General features: G+C 51.0%; 1 protein-coding gene and 1 long non-coding RNA gene across 8 annotated transcripts in view; both read left to right on the forward strand.

Annotated features, from left to right (window-relative positions):
* The window catches only part of LOC117308033 (uncharacterized), a 25,055-nt gene extending 20,584 nt beyond the window's left edge, over positions 1 to 4,471 (forward strand). The window contains exons 3-4 of one of the 2 annotated variants that reach the window (XR_004521994.2): positions 1,080 to 1,160; positions 2,538 to 4,471. This is a non-coding gene — a long non-coding RNA (uncharacterized lncRNA). Of the gene's footprint in view, positions 1 to 1,079 lie in introns of both variants that reach the window. The other variant, XR_012326257.1, reaches the window with a different exon arrangement.
* A 655-nt stretch (positions 4,472 to 5,126) lies between these two features.
* SLC52A3 (solute carrier family 52 member 3) lies at positions 5,127 to 21,413 on the forward strand. 6 transcript variants are annotated; one of them, XM_033839501.2, is made up of 5 exons: positions 5,127 to 5,204; positions 14,786 to 15,398; positions 17,055 to 17,560; positions 19,594 to 19,717; positions 20,223 to 21,413. In XM_033839501.2, the coding sequence occupies exons 2-5, from the start codon at positions 14,832 to 14,834 to the stop codon at positions 20,433 to 20,435; spliced, it is 1,410 nt and encodes a 469-aa protein (XP_033695392.1). In that variant the 5' UTR covers positions 5,127 to 5,204; positions 14,786 to 14,831; the 3' UTR covers positions 20,436 to 21,413. The 6 variants fall into 6 exon arrangements, with proteins under 6 accessions (XP_033695392.1, XP_033695391.1, XP_033695394.1 ...); XM_033839500.2 differs by lacking the exon at positions 5,127 to 5,204 and adding an exon at positions 5,229 to 5,790; XM_033839503.2 differs by lacking the exon at positions 5,127 to 5,204 and adding an exon at positions 5,809 to 5,940 and having other exon boundaries at positions 17,214 to 17,560.
* The last annotated feature ends 932 nt before the right edge of the window (positions 21,414 to 22,345 follow it).

Here is a 22,345-nt window from a genome sequence, read left to right on the forward strand (position 1 = left end):
GGCCAGTCCATGGGGAGGAACCCAGCAGGGCTGGGAGGGTTCTGAGCAGAGGCAGGACAGGCTCTGAGTCGTGCTGTGAAGGGCAGAAGGGCGAGAAGTAGGATGGCCAGTGAAGAGATGACCGCAGAAGTCCAGGCAGCACATGAAGGAGGCTGGACAGGGAGGTGGCAGTGGAAGGGTACCGAGTGGCCCGATTCTTGGTCCCGAAGGATCTGCTAAGAGATTAGATGTGGGGTGTGCGAGAAAAACAGGAGTTCGGAGAGGAGAGAGCAGCTCCATTTCAGAGACCGTGTTCCTTGCTGTATCCCCGGTGCAGGGACAGAGTTAATCTCAATCAATAGTCACGTTAAAGAGATAGAAAGGAAGAAATAGACTCCCAGCCTCAGGTTCCTCTTCAGACCAGGCTGGCTTTTTTCTTCTTCAAGCCTGTCAGAGGCGACCTCTGGTGGCCAATGATTGGAGCTGCAAATCCTCAGGTTGAGGGCCATAAGGAAGAGTATGAACCCTGGAACATACTTGACTGGAAAAAAATCAGAGACCATACCCCAGCCCTCACCCATTTTACAGATGAAGATACTGAGGCCCACCTACGGTTGAGGTCTGATCTCCATCTCAATGGCTGCTCCTTCTGGCCTCCCAGCTGTTGTTTTCCAGAGCTGAGTGGGCATTTCACGAAATCCCCCACAACCTCCCATAGGATGCTGGGAGTCCATCCTTGGCACTCCTACATTCCTAGGAAGCATCATGCTGCCTCATCTTGCATACATTCCAAATCCCCAGATTAGCCCACACCTTCCCTACTTAGCTAGATGGGAAATCTCTACCCCATCTGCGCTGGAATTTCCACCATGCTTCACTCTTGGAATCCTGCCCCAGGGCAGGACCCTGCCCAGCAGAGGTCTGTCAGCACGGACCCATTTGCTACATACAAACCTGAAAGTGGTTCCCATTCCAGCCCAGTTTTTCCAACTTGGGTAAGGGGCGTTCTCCCCCATCAGCACACCCCATTCAGGTGGCACCATAATTCCCCCCACCTTCAACTCTTGGCATGCCTTGAGCTGTCATTGTTCTTCACACAGGACAGAGACCAGGAGAGGAAAGGAGGTCCTAGGTACGCTCTCAGCAGAGCAGAGGAGGCTGTCACCCCCCTTGAGCTGCAGGTAAGACTTCTATTGATGCGACAGTAGGATGGCATTTGATGTTTCTTTTATTTCTTTTTCTTCATTTTTTTCTTTTTTTCAGCAATTTTTAATTTTAGGTTACACAACTAACAGGGTTATAGACTCCTGGAAAAGAAAGATATTTCATTTAAGTCTAAAGTCCTCTTCATTCCACTTCCTATTCCCTGACCACCTCCACACACACAGTCCCAAAGGTAACCACTGTTGCCAATTTGAAATTCATCTTTCCAGATTTTTTCATATAGATGTATATGTGGTAAACACACATGCAGCCCTAAAGAATATGTAGCTTTTATTTGTGGAGAATATAATTTATTTACACAAATGGAATCATCATACTGTACATATTTATCTTGTGAATTTTTTCTCCAGTCTGTTCTGGACTCTTGAATTCAATTCATGGATATGAGATTGTATTCCCTTTGGTGGGGTCTGCACCATGCTGGGAGCCCTGATCAGGGAGCAAACAAGTACTGAAACTGGTCTGGAGGCACCCTTGGAAGCCCCTCTCCCTAATCCTCTTTTCCCGCGTCTTATTTTCTCCTGCTCTCTTTCCTCCTTCCTCCCACCTTCCACCTTTTCTCACCTTGGCACTTAGGCCCCACACAACCCCAGTGAGAAGGTTCTAAGAGTCCAGATGCCCTTTGCAAGGTCCATCTCCCCGGAGTTTGGGGCTTCCTGCACCCCCTGGTGGCTTCTCTGAGTAACGGCAGTGGCGCCTTCAGCCCCTAATCCAATTGCCCATCAACCCGTTCAGAAAGCGCAGCACATCTCCGCAACTGCGAGTGAACCTCCGGTGCCTGCCCTGGGGGACCCGCCACGGATCAGCTGATGTCTGCCCTGGAAACTCTCCTGGTGGAATATGAGCGACCTCCTGACCGGCCAGAAGAGTCTACGTGTTTGAGAGCGCCCGGGGCAGCGCTTTGTGGAGGACTCGTGGTCCTGGTGCAGCGTCCTTGGAGAGCAACTGAGTGATCGCTCTCAAGTATGTTGTAGTTCACGGCCAGGGATTGATTCTACAGGTATTTCACACCTGGGCAAAAAGACAGATTGCCACGGTATTTGTTGCAGCGTTGTTCTTGATGGTAAATGACAGGCACCCAGCAATGGGGGCAGGCTAAATTCACCCCTGTGCTTTTGGGTGATGGGACACTGCTAGGTCCTGCCGTTACCGTCCTGGGACTCCCTCAAGGTGGCTCTACAGGCTCCCTGCACTCTGCAACCTGCCCCCGCTGGGTCCTTCCCCACTCCACCTTCCCCTCACCCTGCTCTCTCTTTTTTCTACAGAGAACATCCTCTAACGTACTGAATAATTTCCTTATTCTTTACCATTTATTGTTCATCTTGCTCCACCAGAAAGAATATCAGCTCTCCAAGGACAACAGCTTTGTCTGTTTTGTTCAGTTTTATATCCGAAGCTTCTCTCACAGTGCCTGACATACAACTGACACTTCATAAAAGTTTGTTGAATGAATGAAGCCAATGAATGAAGGTCTCAATGCTGGGAATATAGAAAGATCTCTAAGATATTAAGCAGAAAAAGCAAGCTTCAGAATGACGTGGTGGATGTGCCCCACTGTATAAAGAATGTTTTCCCATCAACCTAAAACTGCTAACAACTTTTAATTAATTAATGTCAATTAAACAACAAATACTATACAAGTATCTGGAGATGACAAGGAAGTGGGGAACCTTTTGGCGGGGGTTCATTCATTCACATATGCAACAAACATTAAATTCCCAGGGTATACTGGTTATATTAGACACATGTCAAGAAAGGTTTCTTTAGAGGAGGTGGTATTTGAGATTGGCTTTGAAACACGTGTAGGATTGTCGCAGAAAAAGATGGGGCAGAACGGATATTCTAATAGAAGGATCAGTACGGAAATTTCGGTGGCTTAAAAGTACTGTAAACACTTAGAGAATTGTGAGCAGTTCTGGCTGTAAGTAGCAAAGGCTACATGTAAGAAAGAGGAAGTGATAAAGTTGTCAAGATTTATTGGTCCCAGCTGAGGAAGGATGTAAATGCGAGGCTTGGACATTTCTCTTCATTTGGTGAGCAACGGGGGAGTCTTTGAAGGTTGACAATAAAGATATATAGATAGATATAGATTTTTTTTTCTTTTTTTTTTGCCGCGTCACTGGCATGCGGGATCTTAGTTCCCCAACCAGGGATCGAACACACGCCCCCTGCAGTGGAAGCTCGGAGCCCTAACCACTGGACAGCCAGGGAATTCCCCAAAGATATATTTTTTAAGTTAAAAGTAAAAATGATATAAGGAGCACCCATGAGATGGATGTGGGTCACACCTTAGACAGAACTTCCTGAGAGTCGGGAGGGGGCATCACTGGGAAGGAGAGATTTGGGGGGGCAGCAGCCTCACACTGCATCCTGGTAGAGGACGAGCAAATTCTTGTGTCCCTACAACCCAAAGTGTTGGGTTCATCACTTCCTGAGCCCCTGGCAGCTGAGAGAGGGGCCCGGTCTCCACCCCTGGGGTCTGCTTACCTCTCACCCCAAGCATTTGCCAGGGGAGTGACTGCTTATCAAGTAAATGACTGTCTCAGAGAATAAGACAAAAAGCAAGCCAGAATTATTCGTAGACCTCAACACACAGTGAGCCAGGCCCTGTGAGATTCATTTCACACCGTGTGTGCACAAGTTTGAGTCTGGGTTCGAATCCTGACCCGCACTTACCGGCTATAGCACCTTGAGGGAGTCACTTAACCTCTTTGAGCCTCAGTTTCCCCATCTACAAAGTAGGGAATAAAAGTAGCACCTGCCTAGGATTAACAGATTTCATTGGATATTGGACTATTATAGTTCACTGGATACGAACTATTACTATGCGGCAGAGTAGTATTCGTCAGTGGATATCAGAGACCAGCTCTGCCAGACTCTTGACTTCTCTAGGCCTCCGGTTCCTCGTTCGTAAAATGGGGATAGTAGTTGTATCTCCCCAGAAGCCTGTGGTAGGGCTTCCCTGGTGGCATAGTGGTTAAGAATCCTCCTGCCAATGCAGGGGACACAGGTTCGAGCCCTGGTCTGGGAAGATCCCACATGCCGCGGAGCAACTAAGCCCATGGGCCACAACTACTGAGCCTGTGCTCTAGAGCCCACGAGCCACAACTACTGAGCCCATGTGCCACAACTACTGAGCCCACGTGCCACAACTACTGAAGCCTGCGCGCCTAGAGCCTGTGCTGCACAACAAGAGAAGCCACCGCAACGAGAAGCCCGTGCACCGCAACTATAGAAAGCCCACGTGCAGCAACGAAGACCCAACGCAGCCAAAAATAAATAAATAATAAAAAATAAATCTTTTTAAAAAGCCTGTGGGCTTCCCTGGTGGCGCAGTGGTTGAGAGTCCGCCTGCCGATGCAGGGGACACGGGTTCGTGCTCCGGTCTGGGAAGATCCCACATGCCGCGGAGCGGCTGGGCCCGTGAGTCATGGCCGCTGAGCCTGCGCGTCCGGAGCCTGTGCTCCGCAAGGGGAGAGGCCACAACAGAGGCCCGCGTACCGCAAAAAAAAAAAAAAAAAGTCTGTGGTAGATTAAACGTATCAGTGCACCTCAAGCTCAGGGCCTGGCACAGAGTCCGCTCAGCACACACTGGCTGTTTTGACTTCTGCTCCACAAGGAGGGCGTTATTATTATCCCCACTTTCCAAGTGACTTATTTAAGCACCACTATTTGAACCAAGAGTTTCTGCTCCAGGGGGCGCCATTTCTGCACGAAGGGAATTACGGTGGCCCGAAGGTGGGGCCGGAGCCAATGCCTGGCCGGCTCTTTTGTCTTCTGGGGGTTAAAGCGCTGAGTAAAGAGCCCTTTATTGTTAAGTTGAATCATCAGGATCCTCTGGATTGGGCTGCTTGGGCTGATTCAGACACACAGTTAGGCTTTCAGTGAGCCCCGCCCACCCTGCCCGCGCCTTTCCCCCTCCTTGGGGCGGGGACAGGTTAATACTAACCGGCTGCCTCTGGCCCCTCCCCTGCAGAGCCATTTGGGAACACGACCAGCAGGTAAGCCAGCCGACCTGGGCGACTCAGGCCTGTAAGTGCACAGCTGCAGGTACCAGGGGCCAGTCTAGTCCGGGGACAGCAGGTGGCCCATGGCCTTTCCCTTGGCCGTGGAGAAAGGAAATTTCAGCTGCTGGGTTGGAGGCCGAGGGATAGCGGGGAAGAAGGGTCTCCTCCTCCGCTGGCCCGCAGGTCCGGCTGGAGTTGGGGCACCCTGAGCCGGCTGGGTGGACTCCAGACCCCTCCTCCCCAGGCCAAAAGACTGCGCCCCCCGCCCCGACCTCTATCCGGCTGCATCTCCACACCATTGGGACAGCTGTTCCTACCAGGTGGGGGCCGGAATCTCACCAGCCTGGCACGGAGACCGAGGGTTGGGATGGGCCCTGAGGGGAGAGGAACCCAGCCAAGGTCAGCCCCTTGGGAGGCCTGAAGCCCTTCCAGGCCCTGGGAGAGGCGAGAGGGAGAAAGGGAACTCACAGTCCCCACTGGCTGGCTGGGGTCCTGTTATCTCCTTGCTTCCTCCCCGGCAGCCGAGCGCTAAAAGCCTGGGCATCCTCAGACCCTTTGGAGACACAGAGACCCAGAGAAGGTGAGCAGCTGGCTTGAGGGTGCACAGCCAAGTGAGCACAGGCCTGGTCGACCAGGGGTTGGACAGGGTGTGGGCAAGCACTGCTTCCTCTCTGGGCCTGGATTCCCCACATCTGTGAGATGGGAACATTGAGATGGGATGCGGCCCAAGGTAACGCCAAGCTTATGGCAAGGAGAGGTGAAGCCCTCTTGATACACATGGATGTGAGCCACGAGGGCGGTGGCTTACCTGGGCCGGGCCTCCAGCACACACAGACTCTCCCCTCTGCTTCTACCTCCTGTTCATCTCAGCCCCTCCTTTTGCCCTGCCTCTGTGCCTCTGCCTTCCTGCCCATTTCTGCTTCTAGCTTTTGGTTCTTTGTGTCCCTCTGTGTCTCAGTCTCTGTCTTTATCTCTCCATCTCTTCTTCTAGGTTTTTTGTTTTTGCCCCTCTCTGTCTCCCTCTTCTGTCCACTGAGAGCCATCTTGCTCCTGCCTGGACCACATCCCCACCCCTCTAGTCTTACTAGGAGTCTGGAACCTGGGACAACATTGACTCAGACCCTTGTCTGGGAGCAGTGTGTGGCCAGTGCCCATGCCGTCACCTGGCACTGCCCGGGCTGCCCTGGCCGACTTAGCACACATGGTTGAGGCAGGCTCGATCAGGTGGCCCAGCCCTTAGCAAACCAGGTGGCCATCTGGACACTGGGAGAGAGGACAGGGCCGGGCTCACGTGGGAGAGAGCAGCACACAGAGAAGCTCCCGTCCCCAAGCTGATGCCCAGCGATGCTGTAAAGGAAGAAAGCAGAGAGCAGGACCGAGCGCAGGGTTGGAGGCTCGGGCTCTGATGAGCAAGGCTGGACAAGGCCCTTCCTGCCTGGTGGGGGAGGAGATGGCCCAGCCCACACATTGAGGGTGTGCGGGCCCCTCACCCTCTACTCCCTTCACTCCCTTGGGCCTGGGACTCAGCTCTCTGTGCAAGAATGGGAAGGGAAGGGACACCTTTGCCTGAGGCTGTCCTTCTGGCTTCCCTGTGTTTGCCCATCTGTTGTGGGGGCATCTCAAGTGTCTCACTCAAAGCCTTAGGTTTCTGGTCTCCCACAGTCACCGAAGGGGCCCGGGAAACAGATATGTCTTGGAGTCTCTCCCAGGTTCTCCAGGGCCTGAACCCCATTTCTCCCTTTCCTAGCCCAAGTGCTGGGGAGACTGGAGGTGAGTGGAAAGGGATCCTGCTCAGCTTGGCCCCTGCAGCAGCTTCCTAACCCCCTCACCCACAGGGCCCTGCTCAGGCTGGTTAAGAGGGCTGGGTCCACAGTCAGATATGCCTGGGCTCAAACCTCAGCTCCCAGATGACCAGCTGTGTGACCTCGGGCAAATGACTTTCCCTCTCTGAGCCTCAGTTTCCTCATCTCTTAAATGGAGACAATTATAATGCTTGTCCCAGGATTGTTGAGAGGATTTGATGGTTAGCGTGTGTGAAGTGCTTAGCGCCAGGCCTGCAAGACAAGCAGCGAGAAATAGCAGCCGTTGTTGTAGTTGTTGTTACTGTTATTGTTTTTATCTTTTCTGCCTGGGGAACTGCACCAGCTTCCTAATGGGTTAACAAGTTTCACTCCTGCTTTCACCCTGGCCCCCCATTATTCTCCTCACAACAGCCAGCATGGTTCTGTTAAAAACGAAATTAGAGCTGGTCCCACCTCTGTCCAGCAATGGAGATTTTAGCTCAGAGAAAACCCCCAGACTCTTGCCTACAGGGCCCTTACATGACCTGCCCATTCCTCCCCACGGGAATTGCTGTAGCCACGCTGGCCTCCTGGCTGTTCTTCCAACACCAATACCTGTTTCTGGCTGGGGCAAGACAGGTGAGACCCTGCCCCAGGGCCTTTGCAATTGCTGCCCCCTCCCCCACCACCACTCTTTCCCCTGACATGGCTCACTCCCAGGCTTCCTTCAAGTTCCCTCTGACAACCCCATTTACGATTGCAGCCACCCTTCCCGATTGCCTGCTCCCCCGGCCAGCTTCTTCCCTCCACAGCCCTATCACCAGCTGACTTGCTCTGTGTTCCTACTTTGCTTAGTGACTGTTTCTTCCCACACTTTCCTGAGAGCAGAGGTTGTGTCCAGCACACACCAAGTATCCAATAAATACTGGATAAATGAATGAACAAGAGCTGCAAGGTCACTGTGGAAAAACAGATAACAGAGATGTGCACTTTTTTTTTTTTTTTTTGCGGTACGCGGGCCTCTCACTGTTGGGGCCTCTCCCATTGCGGAGCACAGGCTCCGGACGCGCAGACTCAGCGGCCATGGCTCATGGGCCCAGCCAGCCGCTTCGCGGTATGTGGGATCTTCCCAGACCGGGGCACGAACCCGTGTCCCCTGCATTGGCAGGCGGACTCTCAACCACTGCGCCACCAGGGAAGCCCAAAGAGATGTGCACTTTTAAACAATATCCCCAACACACTCTGAGCCACTCCTTAGATCTCTGAAGAAACGAGGCCTCTGCACAGGCAAGTCCCTCTGCCTAGGACATCCCCCATCCACTGCCGTTGATGGCTGTGTCGCCGGGGTCCAGGAGCACATGGCACTTGGTGTGGCTGGCTGGGAGTGAGCCAAGGCAGGGGAACCATAAAGGAGATGGGTCGCGCTGGACCTTACACCACTGCGACTTTTTTCCAGGTGAAGAAACAGAAACTTGCAGAGCCAAATCAGTTCCCTTGCAGCTGTGGTGGCACCTTCCTAAGGACCCAGAGAAAGCTCTGTTGGCCGTGGGGATTTAGGTTCTCAGTGCATGGGACCCATTGCACATAAATGAAATTTAGGTTCCTTATCTCCCCTGTCTGCCCTCTTCTCCCCTTTAAGCCCACTGTTTCAGCCACACTGGCCTAGGTTCATTCCTGCCCCAGGACCTTTGCACAAGCTGTTCCCTCTGCCTATATGTTCTTTGGAGTATTTTTATGATTTTTTTTAATTTAAAAAATATTTAAACATTTGATACAGCTAAAATTGAGGTTTTTTTTGGTGGGGGTGGGGGCTGAGTAAGAGATAAGAAAGAGGTCCAACTTTATTTATTTTTCCTAAATGACAACCCAATAGAAGTCTTATTTTGTAACTGGTTCTATTCAGGAAAACTACATATTTGTCAATGTGTAACTGGCCACCTTGCTGACCTCATAGTTGAATAGCTGTTCAAGTGATAAAAGGTAACCATCTTCTGCAAATTCGCTTCCTCCCTTTAATTATTTACTTATTCCTTAATAGACATAGGCATATGCCTATCATATCATTTATTGCATATCGTTTATTGCCTCTTCTAGATCCTTGTTTATTTTTTACCTTTTTCTGCTCTCAAGGCCTGAAACAATGAGTCAAAACCCCACCATTTACTGTGCTTCTGTCCTTTTCTCCCAGCATTTCTGAGGCTTCTGGAGAATGTTATTCAGAATACAGATATTCACCACTGTTTTGACTCCATTATGAATTTGTCTTTATCAATATGAAATGACTCTGGGTCTCAGTTCCTACTTTTGACTTTTGCCATCAAATTCCATATTGAGAGCTACCTCTCCCTCTCTCTCTCCCCCCACCCTGCATTTTTCTGGAAGACCTTTGCCCCCACATTTACTCCTAACCTTTTCCTTTTGGTATCTCTTTAAGGTGTGTCTCAACAACTAATTTTGTTTGAGTTTGGTTTTTGATCAGATCCTAGTTGTGGCAGGACCTGAGTTTCTGAGGCTGGGCTTTGATAGTAAATGAGATAAATGTACTCATTAGTTTTTGGCTACTATTGTAACCAGAAGTGGGGTCCAGCTGCTCGCAGCTCAAAAGCCAATAAAGAGGCAAGCTTGGTGGAAAGGAAAGTTTGCTTTATTTTGAATGCCAGCAACCGGGGTGGTGGGGGTGGCAGGCAGCACCTATTTCTGGGTCTACTTGGACAGTACTTTGGGCAGCTGAGAAGCTGCAATGAATTGCTGGCTTTTGAGAAAGTTTCTCTCCCTCCTCCACTCCGCTGATCCTCCAGGGCGGGACAGCCCCTGTTTTGCAGCTATTGAGTTACCTGCCTTGGCCAAGGTAGGGTGGTGTATTGCCGAAAGCCTGCTTTCAGTTTCAAGGTTCGTTGGATTCGCTGGCAAAATAACCACTCGTCTCACACAACTGAACAGATTTAATTAATTTCTTTAATAGAAGATTATTTAACATAATTTCAATATACAGTCATTAGAAGGGGATGAATAAAAGTATTAGAGAGATATAACCGAGCATACATCACCAGATTGGGCCAACACCTTCATCCAGGTTCAAACAGCAGCTGGGAAGTCCCGAGTAACAGCAGTCTGAAGTCCCAGTTGGGAAGGGTCCCGGGCAGCGCGTGGCCGCAAACCGATATCATCTGTTTGCGTGCAAAAATGCAGCTCTGGTTCAATTGTAACAATGCTGTTGATTTCACCATGTGAGTCACAAGATTTTCCAGACCGCAGGGGACTGGCCAAGTCCCCAGGGCTCAAGAAATTCCAAGACCCACTCCCTTTCTTATGGTAAGTGCTGCCTGACTAGTTAGTAACAATTGTTAAGTGTGTAAACAGGCAGGCAGCACAGTCGAGGCAGGGTCACAAGTCAGTCAGAGGCCTACTTCTGCCTCTGAAGCCTGAACAAGACTACTTTACTAGTTTTCCCAGCAGGTGGGAAACCCTGTCTTTCCATCCAGTCCCAGCCACTGCACCCTCCCCTCTACCTGCAACTCTGCCCGCTTTGGCCCATGATGCATCTGGGTCCTGCAGCCCACACACCTCTTCCTCACACTTTTCTCTGGGCATAGCCCCTGTGGCTTTTCTGCTTGCATCCTCACAGCACTGGGCACAAAGTAGGTGACTAATAATACCGGGTTGATTGTTTAGGGGGAAGTGATGACAAAGTTTTGCCATCAGGAATGTGTGTTGTGGTATCTAGAAGTGTGCTCAGGAAAATTGTGTGTTTTTAAATGCAATTGACATGTTTGCTGAAATCGTAATCATGATCATTCACGTTTATTGAGCACTTACTATGTGTCAGGCATCATGCTAGTATTTTGCAGGTTCATGGTCCTAACAATTCTGATGTTGGTACTGGGACCCTCCCATTTTGCACAAGAGGAATCAGGTTAAGTTGTTTGCGCAGGGGTTGAAGCAGAGGTTAAACAGAGGTTAAGTTGTTTGCACAGGGTTGAAGCTGCAATTTCAGCCCAGGAGTCTGCCTCCAGGTGGCTGGAGTCAGTGCCCGGAGTCCAGTACTGAGAGGCCCAAGGTTCGATCCCAGCCCCCATTTTGCCCCCAACTAGTGGGGGATCCTGGGCAAGCCACATCTTGCTCTCAGAAAGAAGGGCTAGGCTTGATCAGGGGTTGCAGTGTCTACCGGGCATGGAGGGGCCCAGGCAGGTGCCCTAAGTTACAGAGGGCCAAGGGTGATTGTTGCCATGTGGGCACATTGTCCTGGTGTGGTCTTCCAGCATATTCCCAAGAAGCCAGAAATCCTGAGTTTCGTATGCCACCTCCTTCCTGACTTGTGGATTTCAGTAATTAATTATTTACAACATGCCACACATCAAAATAATACATCTGCTGCTCTCCTGCGGCCAGTGAGTTACCAGTTTACAAATCCTGAGCTAGGTCATCTGTAAAGGCTCTTCTGCCGTCAAAATGCCAGATTCCAGGGCTTCCCTGGTGGCGCAGTGGTTGAGGGTCCGCCTGCCGATGCAGGGGACACGGGTTCGTGCCCCGGTCCGGGAGGATCCCACGTGCCACGGAGCGGCTGGGCCCGTGAGCCATGGCCGCTGAGCCTGCGCGTCCGGAGGCTGTGCTCCGCAACAGGAGAGGCCACAACAGTGAGAGGCCCACATACCGGGAAAAAAAAAAAAAAAAGCCAGATTCCAAAGTAGCCCCTGCCCTCCAGGGGCTTCAGTCTCCCCGGGAAATGTACCAGCATACACCCACACCAGGAAAACCCTAAATGGAGGGTCCTGGGTCCCAGGACTGGGCAGCCAGATGAGGTTTCCTGGGGGGTAGGGTCCTGCAGAAATCTGGGATATGGACGGGAGGGAGATGGCGCCCCAGGCAAGGAGCACTGCACAGGCGAAGGCAGAATTTTGCCCTCTCTCCATGGGTCCTCTGGGCATGCCCAGAACCAGGCCTGTCCTGGGCTATTAGTGGGCCAGCTTCGCAGGTGAGGAAATGGAGCTTAGTGACTCACCTAAGGCTCCCAGACAGGAGGTGGTGAAGTGGGACTGAAAGCAGGTCGGGCTGCATTCTGCATTCTGCCTCCCAGAGAGGAAGAGGTGGCAGCCCGAGGATTGTGTTCCCTCCAAGGCGGAAGGAGGAAAGGAGTCTGGAACTGGAGAGTCAGTTCTGTATGTGGGAACCTGGAGGGGAGCTTCCTGGGTGGGGCATAGCCACAGGGCTGCCCCTGCGGGTTCTAGAAGAGAGACGAGGAGTTAAAGGCTGACCATGTGAATTGAGCAGAACCAAGATTAGCGTCATGAGGAGAGGTAGGTGGAGCCAAGTGCTGCAGGGGACCAGCTCCAAATCCCATCACCAGCCTCAGCAGAGCCCCTACACCCCTGCAGACCCTACCCCTTTTCCCATCGGTAAAAGGAGGTGATTGGCCCAATCAACATCTCTTTCCAAAATGGTGCATGTGCCACCAGTATTTCAGGTGGTACCTCATGGGGAACTTTTTTCCTTTATTAATTTTAATAGTCATATGTTAATTTCCATGCAAATTAGAAAAACATAATTGTCACCAAACCTGGCGTTGCACCATAGCAAAAACAGCTAACCCTTAGTGAGCGTTCTCTGTGCGGCAGGCACTGAGACGACGCATTAACGCATTGCATCTCATGACAAACCATGAGGTCGTGACTATCATTGCCCTCTATTTACAGAGGGGGGAAATGAGGCACAGAGGCAAACTCAGTTGTCCAAAATCATCCAGTTAGTTAAGAGGCAGAGCTGTGTTCAAGTCCAGGCAGCTGGCTCCAGAGTCTCACTCGAAGCTGTAAACAAAGAATGTTGTCTGACATTCCAGCTCTCCGAGGATCTAGCTGCAACCCACAGAAGTTGACCACGGACGGGGCTCCCTGGGGGGAATTCAGGATGGAAAAACAGCATGAAGCATTCTGTTTTGGATATAGAGCCCCTAGACAGTTAAGATGCATATCTAAGGAAGAATTTCAATGACCCAGAAATCTTGCATCTTCCCGTCCCTAGAAAAACACTAAAATCATTAGCTAGAGCTATCTGGGTTTGTGTGTGTTTGTGTGTGACCTTTTACCAAGATGTATGCACGACTATGTGTATTTCCCAGCCGAGAAATTCCTACATATCCTGGCTCCTCCCCTACCTCTCCCGAGCAGTTCCTCAGAGCTATCTGAGGCTGTAGTCCTCAGTAAGACCCATGAATAAAAACTGAAACTCACTGCCCTTATGTTGTGCGGTGCTGATTTTTTTTTTTCAGTTGACAAAGCCCCTCCAATATTTTTCCTTAGACTGAGGGTAACTGCACAGGTGGTATGACACAGGTAACTAGGAAGGTGGTAAACAGATCACAGAATGGTTCCAGGGGGGCTCCAGTCAGGCAGTCTCCCAGGGCCTGTCCAGAGAGGGAGCTCTATAATTTGAGGAGAAAAACTCCAGACTGCAATTTTATATCAGATAACCTTATTTTTGTAACAGGTAGTATGTTTTTTTAATGTTTTTTTGACAATGATCCTGACTTTTTTTAATATTTATTTTATTTTTGTGTTTTGGCCGCATCGGGTCTTCATCGTGGGATGCAGCATCTTCGTTGCAGCATGCGGGATCTTTTTGTGGCGTGCAGCCTCTTCGTTGCAGCATGTAGGCTTCTCTCTAGTTGTGGCATGCAGGTTTTCTGTCTCTAGTTGAGGTGTGCGGGCTCAGTAGTTGTAGCGCGTTAGCTTAATTGCCCCACGGCATGTGGGATCTTAGCTCCCCGACCAGGGATCAAACCCACGTCCCCTGCGTTGGAAGGTGGATTCTTTACCACTGGACCACCAGGGAAGTCCCCAGATAGTACGTTTACATGGTTCACAAATCTAAATTATATAAAAAGCTCTATACTGAGGTGCTGAACATCCCAGCAGTTTCTGTGTGTCCTTCAAGGGCTGCTTTGTGCAAATACAAGCAAAGAGAACATATTCTTCCTCCTTTTCTCCTGTCTACCTACCTTGATGTTGTTCACTTATCAGCTCGGCCTCGAGTCCTGTCGTTATCCTATCAGCCAGTGAGCTCTCCTGCAGCCCTCTCCTTGTAACAGGTGTGTGCTGTTCCAAGAGGCAGCCATCCCTTCCACTAGCCCCTCTTCTGTGGGTGGCAGGGAGGTTTTCTCCCATGTTTTGCTATTACCAACAAGGCCGCAAGAAATAATAACCTCGTACATACATCATTTTGTCCAGGGCAGGTAAACATTGGCTTTGGGACAATCTCACAGTGCGAAGTGGCACCTTGGAGTCATTGTTAATTGACATTTCCCATTGTGAATGAAGGTAATCTTTTCATATGTCTAAGACTTCTTTGTACTTTTTCCTCTGAACTCTTCATATCCTTTATCTACTTCTCTATTGGGTCTTTTTGTTCTTAATCTATAAAAACTCTTTATACATTAGGAAGATAAATCTTCTGTCTGTGATTTACATTGCAGTATTTTCACCCAGGATGTCATCTGTCTTTTGATCTTGTTGTTGGTATTTTTTGGCATTTTTTGCAGAGGCTGTTTTGTTGGTTTTCTTGCTTTTGTGTGTTCTAAGGTTTATGCAGTTGAAAGTATCAAATTTTTCTTTTGTGGTCTGGATTTACAAGTCATGATAGGAAAGCCTTCCCCTCTGGAAGCTTGCTTATAAAGGAATTTGTCCATGTTTTCTGCTAATAAAAAGCCACCTTGTTCGTGGGGAGGGCCCAGAAGCACAGTCTTTTGCTCGACAGTGAACCTGACTTTGCTCACCTAGTATTTTTCTCCATCCAACACTGCAGGCTGATCTGTGGAGGCAGCAGCCTCCGGCCCAGGGCAGACGTCACCATGGCCTTCCTGATACACCTGCTGGTCTGTACCTTTGGGATGGGCTCCTGGGTGGCCATCAACGGGCTCTGGGTAGAGCTGCCCCTGCTGGTATCGGAGCTGCCTGAGGGCTGGTACCTGCCCTCCTACCTCACAGTTATCATCCAGCTGGCCAACGTCGGCCCCCTGCTGGTCACCCTACTCCATCACTTCCAACCCGGCTGCCTTTCCGAGGTGCCTATCGTCTTCACTGTGCTGGGGGTGGGCACCATCGCCTGCACCCTCTTCGCCTTCCTCTGGAATGTCACCTCCTGGGTGCTGGGCAGCCACCACAGCATCGCCTTTCTGGTCCTCACCTTCTTCCTGGCCCTGGTGGACTGCACCTCCTCCGTCACCTTCCTGCCCTTCATGAGCAGGCTGCCCACCCACTACCTCACCACCTTCTTTGTGGGTGAAGGACTCAGCGGCCTCCTGCCTGCCCTGGTGGCTCTCGCCCAGGGCTCGGGTCTCACCACCTGTGTCAACATCACTGAGACATCAGACACCACCCCGATCCCCGAGACCACCAGGAGCATGGACAGCCCACAGGTACCTGGCATTACCCAGAGCTGTTGCAGCTCTGTTCTTGGTCATAAGCAAGATCCTGCGGAGGGCTGGTGTTCCCTAGATGTTGGGTAGACCAGTGTTCTTGACCTGGCAGCGCTTTAGAGCCCCTGGGGGAGCTGCTGAGACATATGCCAGCGGGCACCCCCCTCACCCCCAGCCCTGAAATCCTTGGGGTCAGGTGTGTTTTGGAATCTGGAGTTTCAGATTTTAGAACACACTTGCCCCAAGTCTGGGACAGGGCCTGTGACTCAGCAATGCAGCACAGTGACCCCCGCTGCCCACAGCCTGGGGCGTTCGTGCCCAGTAGGCAGATGAAGGCTGTAAATAGACTCATATCCAGCTCAAGTGTTGCTGTCAAATGAGTCACAGAAAAATTCTGGCTTTTAGAGCTTTCCGGATTTCAGAATTGCAGATAAGGGATTGTAAACGTGTATGTATTCAGAGTTCCCCAGGTGTCGCAATGTACAGACAGGGCTGAGAACCATAGACTTTAGACGTTGCTTCAATACCTCGTGCTGTTACAACATCAAACTTCCTCACTGGATTTTGGACAGTATATACACCTAACACTATCCAAACCACCGCAGTACAGCCACGTTTGCGAACCAGTGGCCTGGGCCACCAGAGCATGAAAGCGTTTTTCTTTTTCGAGACTTTGAACTAGTTGATAACATTTAAATTTTTTGAAATGTCACATACATAAATCTAGAGGCATGATATCTCTTGGAAAAAGGTCGCCACAGGGCGCCTTTGGGTGGGGCCGCTCTCCTGTCTCCAGCCAGCTCCTCCTCTGAACATGTATATTTGTGGTTACCTGCCCTGGAGGGCAGTCGGGGGGACAGCTGTAGCTTCTGGGTCAGAAAGAACCAAGTGCGCTGGCTTCGCCACGTACTCCCCGGAACCCTCAGGTAAGACAAACCGTCCTGACACCTCTGTGCCCTCTAAAACCAGGGGTGACGGACCCCACTGCGCGGGGCCGTCAGAAGGCGCACGCGAGCTGCTACGTGCAGCGTGCTGCCGTGCAGTGAGCAGTCAGTCAGTGTGAGCGTTTATTATCCATCACTTACTTATTAATAATAATGCCTAATATTATTGTATACAGGCAGACCTCGGAGATAATTGAGGGTTTGGTTCCGGACCACTGCAATAAAGCAATATTGCAATAAAGAGAGTCACACAAATTTTTTTTGGTTTCCCAGTGCATATAAAAGTTATGTTTACCACTATATGTAGTCTATTAAGTGTACAGTAGCATTATGTCTAAAACAACAATGTACATACCTTCATTAAAAAATACTTTATTGCTAAAAAATGCTAACCATCATCTGAGCCTTCAGCAGGTCGTAATCTTTTTGTTAGTGGAGGGTTTGAAACATTTCGAGAATTACCAAAATGTGACCCAGAGATACAAAGTGAACAAATGCTGTTGGGAAAATGGCACCAATAGACTCGCTCGATGTAGGGTTGCCACAAAACTTCAGTTTGTGTACACACACACACAAAATGCGACATCCACGAAGTGTAACAAAGTGAAGCACAACGAAGCAAGGTGTGCCCGTATTGTCATCATTAATGAGGTTGTTACCTGTGCCCTGACATCATCAGGGATCCGACTGACCCTTGTTTTGTCTTTCCCAGGGAGCTAGCAGCACTTTGGTGTCTGAGCTCGCTAGGACAGCACCCTCCGTGGTCCACCTGGAAAGCCACTACCTCCCCGCCACCTTCTCGCCCTTCGTCTTCTTCCTCCTGCTCTCCTTCATGATGGCCTGCTGCCTCATTGCTTTCTTTTTCCTCCAGCGTCTACCCAGGCGCTGGGAAGCTTCCATAGAAGACCTCCTCACCTCTCAGGTCACCCTCCACTCCATCCGGCCGCAGGAAGGGAAGGACCTGGGCCCCCCAGGCGCGGAGGACAGCGGGAAGGGCCAGGAGCCTCTGGAGGAGAAGACAGCCCCCCGGCACCTGGCCCACCTGACCTTCATCTACATCCTGGTGGCCTTTGTGAACGCGCTCACCAACGGCGTGCTACCCTCCGTGCAGACCTACTCCTGCCTGTCCTATGGGCCCGTGGCCTACCACCTGTCCGCCACCCTCAGCTCCATGGCCAACCCTCTCGCCTGCTTCCTCTCCATGTTTCTGCCTAACAGGTCTACCCCCACCTGGCCCTGGAGAACTCTGGTTGGGGGCACACTTCATGTCAGAACCCAGAATCCCACACCCACCTATCAGGCTGCATGTGTAGTGGTTAAGAATATGGTTTCTGGGGCTCAACTGCCTGGGTTCAAAGCCCGGCTCTGCCACTTACTAGCTTTGTGATACTGGACAAGTCACTCCACCTCTCTGTGCCTCAGGAATCTAGAAAGTGGGGATAATCATAGATCTTCTTCCTAGGTTGCTGGGAGCATAAGACGAGCTAATCTGGTAAAGCTTTTATAGCAGTGGCACATGTCAGGTCCACCGTCACCGCCATTGGCCCATGTGGAGGAGCAAGCAGGAAGTGAGGTTCCCATTTACAAATGGAAACCCTGAGGCTTGGAGAAAGGGTCTGCCGTGGTCTAATTCCCAGGATCTCAGCCCTGCCCTCCTGCCTCCGGCCCATGCCGGCTCCCTTACAGCTGCAGTTCTAGAAGAATGGCTGGGCAAATTGATAAAACGCAGATTGATCCAGCCTAGATTTCAAATTTTTTTTAATATAAATATTTATTTATTTATGGCTGTGTTGGGTCTTCGTTGCTGCGCGCGGGCTTTCTCTAGTTGCGGCGAAGCGGGGGCTGCTCTTCGTTGCGGTGTGCGCGGGCTTCTCATTGCGGTGGCTTCTCTTGTTGCGGAGCACGGGCTCTAGGCGTGCGGGCTTCAGTAGCTGTGGCTCGAGGGCTCTAGAGCGCAGGCTCAGTAGCTGTGGCGTACGGGCTTAGTTGTTCCGCGGCATGTGGGATCTTCCCAGACCAGGGCTCGAACCCGTGTCCCCTGCATTGGCAGCAGATTCTTAACCACTGTGCCATCAGGGAAGTCCCAATTTCATATTTTAATAAGCAGCCTAAGTGGTTCTGATGTAGGGACTTCGGATCCGCACAGGAGAAACACCCACCTTGGGGTTGTGAAACTTTAGGTGTCCCTGCCTCCCACGTGCTCCTCTGCCCTGCCTGGCCTCACAGCCTCTCAGCCCTGCCCACCCCCCACCCCCCAGCCCGGGAAGGAGGAGTAATGAGGACAGGAGAGTTGGACAGAAGATGTCACTTTGCCAGAAAGCTGATTTTTCTCCCTTGAGGTTTAAAAACTGTGGAGGGAAGCTGGAGATTTCTCAGGGAGCAGGACCAGAGGCCACAGACCTGTGGACGCTGAGACGCCCAGAATGTTAGAAATACAGAGTCTGAGAGTCTCAGAATTCAAGAATTTTGGAGCAGAATGAGTCCTTAGAGGCAGGGCAGCCCCTCCACTGTCACCTATGGGTGCATACCTGTCAGTGTTCTGAAGAATGTGGCCAGGGAGACCCCAGGGAAAAGGCCTCAAATGAAGGATGGTGTCCTCAGTGGTCAGACCGAGGGCCTACATGGAAGGCCACCAGTGTAGTGCCTCTAAGCCAGCCACCAGGACCCCCAGATCATGCAAACCTCACGTTGTAGACAAGGCAGCTGAGGCTGGAGGGAGAAGGGTCACCTGAGGTCGCACAGCACACACCCTGCAGTGCCAGTAACATGATCCAAGCCTCCCGCTCATCAGCGCAGTTTCCTGGCTGGGCTGGGGAGTATCACAGCAGGAAATGGCAGCAGATGGTAGCAGGTGGGCCCACAGCCAGGGCCAGGCCCTGCACACTCTGCTCCCCAGCCCCACAAGACTCATTACGCAGGTGAGGAAACTGAGGCTTAGGGACCAGTCCTGCGGGTGGAACTGAGATTTGAACCAGGCTCATGTAGCACTAGTGTCTATTCTGTTTTTCCTGCTGGGATGCTGGGCCCTGCTGTTAACACTCAGGATGACTTCGGCCAGCCTTGACCCCAGGAACCTCGCTGACCCACTTGAACTGGGTAGCCTGGAAGTTTCCACATGGGTCTAACCTCTAAGCCTGGAGACTCTGACCACTCCCTGTGGCCCCCTGGGGCTGGGGCAGGGTGGGGGAGTAGGGGCAGAGGTCAGGCTACTCACCTCCTCTATTCACGTCCCACCCCCCGCTCTGTCCTAGGTCTCTGCCATTCCTGGGGGTCCTTACAGTGCTCGGGACCGGCTTTGGGGCCTACAACATGGCCATGGCCGTGATGAGCCCCTGCCCCCTCATGCAGGGCCACTGGGGTGGAGAAGTCCTCATCGTAAGTATCTGGCCTGTGGAGCTGTCCGCCTCCCACCCCCCAGCTAGCCAAGGCCTGGGAGGTCGAGAGTATAGCCCCTTCTCTTGACCAAAGTCTTTGTGGTTACTCACTCAGGAAGCCCAAGGTTGGGGGGAGGGGGAGGGATGCTTCTTATTTGGAAACAGAGGCTTAAGAAGGTGAGCTGGCTGGTCCAAGGTGACAGTCCAGCTTCTCCCCTGAATGCCACACTCTTTCCACTATGTGTATGTCAGCGTGGCCTTCTCTTAGTTGCCCTTGACTTGATCATGAGACAGAAAAGCTATTGGGCTCTCCTTTGTCCTTGGGGAGGTCAACTCAGGGGGCCCCGTTAGTCCAGCAGTCACCCGCAAAAGGCTCTCCTTGAACTTAGGGGTTATTCCATGGGGTCCCCTTAGCCCTGTTCGGTCACCCTAGAAGCGCCCTTCGCCCTTGGGGCTTGCCCCAAAGTTACCTTCACTGCTGAGTCTCTCCCAACCAATCCCCGCAGGTGGCTTCGTGGGTGCTGTTCATTGGCTGTCTGAGCTATGTCAAGGTGATGCTGGGCGTGATCCTGCGTGACCGTAGCCGCAGCGCCCTCTTGTGGTGCGGGGCGGCGGTGCAGCTGGGCTCACTCCTCGGAGCGCTTATCATGTTCCCACTGGTCAACGTGTTGAGGCTCTTCTCATCCGCTGACTTCTGCAGCCTGCAGTGCTCCACCTAGGCCAACTGAAGTGGCGTGGTCCATCACAAGGCCCCGCCCCCATGACTAACACCCGGAAACTGGGACCCCTCGAGGCAAGGCGTGTGCCCAAGTTCGCAGAGCCAGTGGTAGGGAGCTAGGAGGCAGAGCTCTTTAACTGATTTGCAGCACCCTGCTGGAGGATGATAGAAGCGGAACAGCTGGGAGGTTGAGCTGCCCATTATAAGCTATGTGACCTTGGGGAAGTCACTTGATTGCTCTATGCCTCTGTTTCTTCATCCATAAAATGGGGATTATAAGAAATAACACCTACTTCATAGGTTTGGCACAGGGATAAAATGCAGAAGCACCCAGCACATCCTGATCTGACGCCCAACAGTACTAACAGGAGTGACAATCTACAAAGCCTAGAAGTGGCCAGAGGCGTTGAGAGATGACCCCTTCCCCATATCCTTTTTCCCCCATCGTCTCAGAGAAGCTTCTAGAAGACAGATGGCTAACGGTGGAATCTCAGGCACCTTGGCTTCCCAATTCCCAGTATGGAGGAACACTGCACCCCATGCACCCCTTCCTGTCACCCCTGCTGACACAGGAAGGCCCACTCCTTGGAGATTAAGTGACCTCCTAAGAGGCAGAGAGAGGATTGGGGCAGAGGGGCCACAGCAAGACTCTGAACGTGAGTCCCCCCCACCCCATTCACCGGCCGACACTGAACTGGGAGGCAGTCCTCTGAACTGGGGGGAGGAGGAGAGTGGGGGAAGAGTATGTTAGCTACCTGATAGTTTTTTGGTTTTACTTTTTGTTTTTCTTTTTTTAAATAAAGACATTCCTTGCTTTTACACTAAGGTCAGCCTTCCAAGAAAAAGTCCAGCATGAACACCAAAAAAAAAGTTTCAATATAATCAGCTTTCAGTTGGTCCTAAGGTCAAGGCTGAGCTCAGAAATAAACAGAATCAAGGGCTTAGAGAATGTCTGGTCCTGGGACTTCTTTGCTTTAGAGGTTTGTTTTGTTTGCTTGCCACCACCCTTCCTTTTTAATTTTGAATAGATAATACAGTCACATGTTTCAAAAGTCAGAAAATATAAAATGATGTTCAGCAAAAAAATTCCATCCCTGTCCACTCCCCCCTCTGCCCAGTTCCCCTTAACACATACATGAGCACTTTTATTTGTTCCCTGTTTACTCTTCCAGAGATTATGCAAATATAAGCAAATTCAAACATAGAGCCTTTTTACATAAAAAGTAGTAAACTGCTGTGTACTTTGCACTTTCAGGCAACAGTGAAAATGCAGAGAGCCTTCTTGTTCTTTGTCGTGACTGCATAGTATTCCACTGTGTGGAGGTGCCAGATTTGTTCAACCAGCCCTCTGTAGAAAGACATTTGAAGGTGTTGGAGACAAAATTAAACACTAAATCTCCCACCAACCCCAAAAACCTCTCCACAAAAGTAGAAAAGAAAGAAAATAGTTTTACTATTGAATATATGTTCAACCTGATTGTGGTGCACATCACAGACGGTCTGCTAAAGAGATTGCACAAGCAGAAACTCTACCCTTCTATATAGTCCAGTAGACACAACCTATTACATCCAGGTTCTCAAATGATAACCTCAAGTAAGAGAAGTAGATAACACGGTTTGTCATTCTGAACTCAGCTAGTGATTGGGGTGGCTCTCTGTGTTAGCTAATTGTCCTTAACCACAGGAAAGAAGTACTCATATCTTTATGAAAGGAGGTGGCTTCGCAACTTGGAGCCAAACCCTGAGTTAAGCTCCCACACTCCGGAGACTGGGTGATAGGGGTGTGGCTTTCTGATATTTACATTGCAGACAGAGGGTTCCCTTGTGTGGTAAAACTGGCAAGAGGCTCATTCAGCTTTTCTAAAAGCCTCGCATACATGCAAAAAGGAGCAGAGAAAGAATTTACGTTTT

This window comes from Tursiops truncatus, chromosome 15 (assembly GCF_011762595.2).
Source record: "Tursiops truncatus isolate mTurTru1 chromosome 15, mTurTru1.mat.Y, whole genome shotgun sequence".
Classification (NCBI taxonomy): domain Eukaryota; kingdom Metazoa; phylum Chordata; class Mammalia; order Artiodactyla; family Delphinidae; genus Tursiops; species Tursiops truncatus.